Raw genomic sequence first — 6,018 nt, forward strand, 5'->3', positions numbered from 1 at the left:
ATTTTAGGTCACAGTATCACTATTTTCTTTAACGTTTGTTGCTTTACTTCCGTTTACGATCGTTAACATGCATACAGTAGTTGTCGGTTTTGTCTGATCTATTTGAGTGTCTAGTGGGTGGTGGATCACCGCGGGTTGCTTCACCAGCGCGATCCTAGTTTGTTAGTTTACGCTCTCTGAATCACTCGTCCTTCGCCGTGAAGGAATTGCCGCCGCTTCGTGTCGGCCGTGATGGTGGATGCATCCGTCGGTTGATGAGATCAGAAGCCGGCGCCCTTGTGCGGCACGCGATCGCACAAAGTTTGGCACAGGGAACCAATGCTGGGTGTGTGTGTGTGTATGGGTGGAAAATCGTGGGTTGTAGCGGCTTACGTACGGCACCCTGATAATAGGGCGAATAAGAAGAACTCCCGAGCCCATCAGATGTCTCGTCTAAACGAAACGAGGATGCGAAAGCCACACTCAGAACGGTGGCTATCGTGAAATCGGAAAGTCTGCACCCTAGCCCATGGAAATCACTAGCTCAGCGCAACGACACAGCAAAACCAATCAACCAACGTAATACGTGGCTGTGGGAATGGTATCCCGATTCGGTTAAAACAACAGTTCGTTTGATAGTAATGTTTTACTCGTCTGGATTAGGGCAGCTCCCTGATACTAACGCTATTGTAAGTTACATGCTAAAGGGACGCGGGGTTTTTGGGGAAGGCCTTATCTCCTAAATCTCCCAGCACTGAACACTATTGCACCTATCTTAAGAATCGCGTGCGACACTATCGGTGTCGTCGGGGGTATCCGGAATCGGTTCCACCATCCGGCAAAGCATCCACAACACGGGCAAACAACACACGGAATCGCATGGCTGGACCGAGGTAAAGAGCGCTTGCTTCACCGTTGAAGTGCGGCGTGAGGTTTTGCGTACGCGTACTCAACAGGCGAAGAACCATCACGGACTGCGCAGAGGATGGGGTATGGGGATCGGAATTGTGTGGCGTGGAAGGACAATTGGAGCTGGAAAACAACAGATCCGTGCTCCCGCCCTGAGCATGCGGAGGTACGGGTGGTACGAAACACTTTCAACAAGGGATGGATGGAAATTTTATGCACTTATCATAAGTGACAGCTTCGGTGTGCCAAGGGATGGGAAGGATTCTCCTTCATTCTAGCTTCCCTTACACGCACAAACACCAACACGCCGAGACGTGCGTTGTTTTGTTTTAAAAATGTAAATTACATGAGTGAGAGAATTTTACCTAGACTCCGTAGGAGGGGATAGCATCGTTTCTTGTTTGTGTTCGTACATTTTGTGTACCACAAAGGACTAGCGAAAAACCTGAACTGCTCTTTTGGGCAGCAATTGGTCAAGACTGTTGTGGAGATATCCGGAGCGACACGGCCTGTCGAGATCGTGCGCTTCGGAGCAGTTTCCGGCAATAGGCGGGAGGGATTTCCACGGCGGGTGGGATAGTTGGATCTTGCGCGAGAGGGAGATGGAACATTTCCTATAGAATAGATCACTGCTCCACGCGCTAAAATGCTAAATTGTGTACAAAGGTTAAACGGTACCAGCAGCAGCAGTTTCAACGGGAAAGACCCATCGTTCGATGCATCAATGCGCCCGTCTTCTAGTGTACAGTAATATGCACAAAAAAAAGAGAGCGGCCACACCGTTGTGCTGGCAATGGGTTTTATCGACCCACGAACTGTGACGCTAAATCCGCCCCCGAACGGATCACGGACGGGGTTGTACTGTACATGATTTATACACACGGAACCTTCTTTCAGCGCCGGTGGGTGCAAGGCTTTAGAAGAAGAGCCCGCTTTCCGAATCAACCCATCCGTCCCTCTACCCTGTCTCTCCTGCCTCGACGTAGGAAAGGAAAGGAGAGGAGGGAGTGGAGGCGCCAGTCGCAACTGCACAACTACGCCACCAACGTCGTCAGAGCCCTTACGTCGAGAGGTACAACCGATGGTAGTCGTTGGCGCCGAACGCACAGTTGCACTTGGGGCACTTTCGCTGGCGCGTTTCGTATCTCGTCCGCAGGCAGTCGTAGCAGAACACGTGGAAACACTTGGACAGCACCGCGTCCTTCCGCTTCACCTTGCAGGACGGGCAGGTGAGCGTTTCCTTGTACTCACGGATCTCCTCCAGCATCACCTCGTCGATCGTGGTGCCAGACAGCTCGATCTTCTTCATGCGCTCCGCCTTGCGTTTGAACTGAGCCAGCTCCTCCTGTAGCCGCTTCGTCTTGTACGCCTCGGCCTCGAGCGAGCTCGTCTTCTCCGCTACCACCTGCTGGGCTTCCTTCATCTGCGCGTGGTACTTTTCGAGGTGCAGCTTCAGGTCGGCCGCCGACTGCGCCGATTCGATCGCCTTGCGCTTGTGCATCTCCATCGCCTGTTGCCGGGCGACCAATTCCTTCTCGATCGTCGTTACTGTATTCTGCAGGATGCGCTCCTTTTCCTCAAGCTTTCGTAACACTACGTGCATGGCTTCGATCTGACTGTCCCTCGTGGACACCTAGTGACGATACAAAGCACGGGTAAGTTCGTGGCAGGACGAAATTGAGCGGAACTTTTGGTGTGGGCGTCGCTTACCTGATCCTCCAGTAGTTGTTTTTCTTCCCTGAGCAGCTTGTGCATCTGATTGGCCTTGATTCGATCGGACATGAGCTTGAAGTTGGCATCGTCTTTCTCGCGCAACTGCTGTATCAGTCTTGAGTTTTGCTCCTGCATATCCTCAAACGCTTGCCCGGTTACTTCCATCTCGTTCAGGAGCGCCTCTTCTTCCTGCAAATCCAAACCAACAGAGAGAGGAAAATGTGTGTGTGTGTGTGAGGAAATGCCAGTAACAAAACCCAGGGTTAACTGAACATGCGACAGCTAACACACAGGAAAACAATCGATGTTAAAAACACAAAAAAAGCATAATGTAAGCCATAAACGATCCCTACAAATGGTCGATAGCCGCTGCTCCAGCTGCTGTCCGGGGGTTGCTTCTGGTTTTGGACCTGCTTTTGCAGCTCGTACTTCTGCTCCTCTAGCTGCTTGATTTTCCGCAGAGCCTCCTCGTCCGCTAGCTTCTTGCGGTCCTCCCTTTTACTCTCCTGCAGCTTCTTCATCTGACACTTGAGGTCCTCGATTTCGGCACACTTCTTCTTCTCTGACGCCATCAGCTGCACTTTGTCGCGTTGTTCCTTCGGCACGCCCTTGTACATGTCGAGCAGGAGCTTCATCTCTTTCTGGTCGTTTAAAGCTTTCTTCAGCTGATTCCTCAGATCGCGCACTAAATCCGACTCAACACACTTGATCCGATGGTCCGGTCCATTTGCTTTGCCGCCGTCTAAACCAGCACCCATCGCCCCCGAGGATCCTTCCTTTTTCACCACCATGATGAGCGTTCCGTCGGGGCCAATCATTTCTTCTCGTTTGATGCCATTCGCGTCCATTTCGCCTTCCTCGCCAGAGTCAGACCTCGTCAGACCACCTCCGCCAGCGCCGAGCCCCGTACACGAGTTGAGCGTCCCATTCGGGTCCTCCTCCTTGATCCCGCACTGACCGTCCCGTTCGAGCAGCATGCCACCGCCGGGTTCCTCCTTCACCGAGAGACCTCCACCCCCGGCACCTCCACCACTGCCCGCATTCATTGAGAGACAGTTTTCTTGCTTGATCGCTTCCGCCTGCTGTTGCGCCTCCTGTAGGGCCGTCACCTTCCCCGTCTGCTCCTCCAGGTCCTTCCGCAGTTTCGTGTTGTCCGCGGAGACGTCTTTGTACTTTTTCTTATACCGCTGCACTTCACCTTTCAGCTGGCCGTTATGGTTCTGCAGCGACAGGATGAGATGCCGCATTTCATGGTTAATTGGCGCCGTCTGCTCGTTCGCCGCCATATTTTGCTCGAACTCGATCCGCAGCATCTCGTATTCCTTACGGATCTGTGACATCACGTCCTCCATTTGGATCATGTCGCTGCGGACGCGCTTCTGTGCGATCAGCTCCTCACTCTCCATCATCTCTATCTGGCGCAAGTGCTGGTTCTTACTCGACTGCAGCTGGTTCCGGCTCTCATCCAGCAACGTCTTTATCTGCATCGATTCGTTGTACAGAACGGAGAACTGTGACTGCAAGCACTTGTACTCGGTCGTCTCGACAATGACCGACTCCGGTAGCTGCCGGATGTCCATTTTCAGCTTTTCAACCTCCTTCAATGCTTCCCGGTGCTGCAGGTGCAGCTTGTCAAGCTCCTGCAATCGGTTGTTGGACAACTCCTTATACTCTTCGAGCTCTTTCTGCAGGTCCTCTAGATGCTGCGCGGCCACACTTGTCATCGAACCGGAACCCCTCGTAGCGCCACCGCTGGTAGACGACGATTGTCGCTCAGATCCGCCCGCACCACCACCTCCACTGAGTGGGTCGCCACCGTGCATTTGGTGGAACGATTTCAGCTTCTCGATCGCTTCCGCTAGGTGGTTCTCGAGTTTGTCGTTCCGACACCGCACCTTCTCTAGCTCGTACTGCAGATCGTCTATCTGGTTTCGTAGCTCGGCCGCTTCCGTTTCTTTTCCGTTCAGCATGTCTTGATACTCGCTCATTTTGAGCGATATCGTGTGGAACTTTTCATGCAACAGGGTGTTCTGTGTCTGCAGGTTGCGATTTTCTGCCATCACGTCGATGTACGTCTGACGCAGGGATTCGTCTAGGTCGGGTGGCGCCATGGCCGGCGACTTGCCGTCTTCCGATTCACCTTTTAACGCCATCATGAGCTTCTCGTTACGCTGCATAAGCCGGTCGAAAACCTGTACTATCTTGGCCACGGCTCGCTTCGACACCTGCACCCGATTTGCCAGCTTGTCGTCAAGCTCTTCCTTGTCCCAGGTCGATAGCTGCATGAGAAAGGACGTCGTGACTTCATTCTCATCTGAAAGAGATAGCGCAACCGAACGAAAACGATAAGTAGTTAATAATCCCGATGCCTATCTCCTGTGCAAAAGCGGCTGCTAAAGCGTACTTTTGTTCTCAGATTCATCCGCAGTTTCCGCGTCGAATCGTTGCAGCAACACACGGATGTCCTCATTCAGCTGGTTCCAGTACCGGTTGACCACGTTCAGGACGGCGTCGTCTTGCGTTTGTCGCTTCTCGAGCTGCTCGATCCGTGAGCGCAGTTCCGACTCGCATCGTATCCGCTGCTCGATGCGCTGGGCTAGCTTTTTGTTTTGGAACTGGAGTACTTTGATGTCCATCTCTTCCAGTGTCGAAATCGGTCCGATCAGGTGTGGCTCGAAGTGTACCTTCTTGATCGGTGGTTGCAAACCACCGCCCAAGCCAGCTCCGCCGCTGGTGGCGTTGCCACCACCGGGCGCTTCTTCTGCCGATCGCTTCGACATCGTCGCCGCCTACTAGGGACGCAAGCCCGCGTGCGCTCCTGCGGACCTAGCCGACCGGAAGACGTACAAACCTAGAGATCCGTGCCGCGGGGCCTGTCTTAGCAAGACCACGAAACCGGACCCGTGTCAGTGCGTTGGAAGAAAAAAGAAGAAAAGATTTCCCATTTGTTAGCTAGTCAAGTGCCGACGGGTTGCTCTCCGATGTAAATCCCGCCGTCAGCGGGTTTAAACATCGGGAAAGGCCAGAGGGAAGGAATGATGTATTATTCCAACCCAGGTCGAGCTCTATTTTTTCCTAGGAGTATGAATGGTGGAAAGAAAAATCCCCATCTAACACCAGCGGTACATTAGTGTCGCGCTTGGGTTAGTTGGGCTGTTTTTGGATATAACCGCTCCGAATGGCGCGTCGCGAACGACTTCCACTGACAGAGGGTGTTGCGTACGTACCTTAGCGTGAGCATAAATTATATTCTGCTAACTATTTCTTTCAAGAATTAAGTTAAGAAGTATGAAAACGGATCACATCAACAAAGCGCTCGCCCCGAGAAATTGATTCGAACGCCCCGGTGAAAATGCACAGCGAATAACGCGCGTCATGCGAAATGACCTGTGAAAAGGCTACCTATTTACAAATGAA

The 6,018-nt window shown here is 52.6% G+C and overlaps 1 protein-coding gene across 1 annotated transcript; it reads right to left on the minus strand.

The window, feature by feature from the left end:
- Positions 1–1,948: 1,948 nt before the first annotated feature.
- Positions 1,949–5,381, minus strand: LOC128725746 (E3 ubiquitin-protein ligase Bre1). The gene is made up of 4 exons (XM_053819513.1): positions 5,006–5,381; positions 2,955–4,915; positions 2,599–2,790; positions 1,949–2,521 (listed from the first exon to the last, which is right to left on the minus strand). Exons 1-4 carry the CDS (start codon positions 5,379–5,381, stop codon positions 1,949–1,951), a joined length of 3,102 nt encoding a protein of 1,033 aa, XP_053675488.1.
- Positions 5,382–6,018: the final 637 nt, after the last annotated feature.

This window comes from Anopheles nili, chromosome 3, assembly GCF_943737925.1.
Source record: "Anopheles nili chromosome 3, idAnoNiliSN_F5_01, whole genome shotgun sequence".
In the NCBI taxonomy this organism is placed as follows: Eukaryota; Metazoa; Arthropoda; class Insecta; order Diptera; family Culicidae; genus Anopheles; species Anopheles nili.

Excerpts from the sequence above, each read along its gene's own strand:
- LOC128725746 (XM_053819513.1), bottom strand. The coding sequence starts at position 5,381 with ATGTCGAAGCGATCGGCAGAAGAAGCGCCCGGTGGTGGCAACGCCACC. Across the intron at positions 2,791-2,954 it reads GCAGCGGCTATCGACCATTT|GAAGAAGAGGCGCTCCTGAA; the intron begins GTAGGGATCGTT and ends TTGGATTTGCAG. Across the intron at positions 2,522-2,598 it reads AACAACTACTGGAGGATCAG|GTGTCCACGAGGGACAGTCA; the intron begins GTAAGCGACGCC and ends TATCGTCACTAG.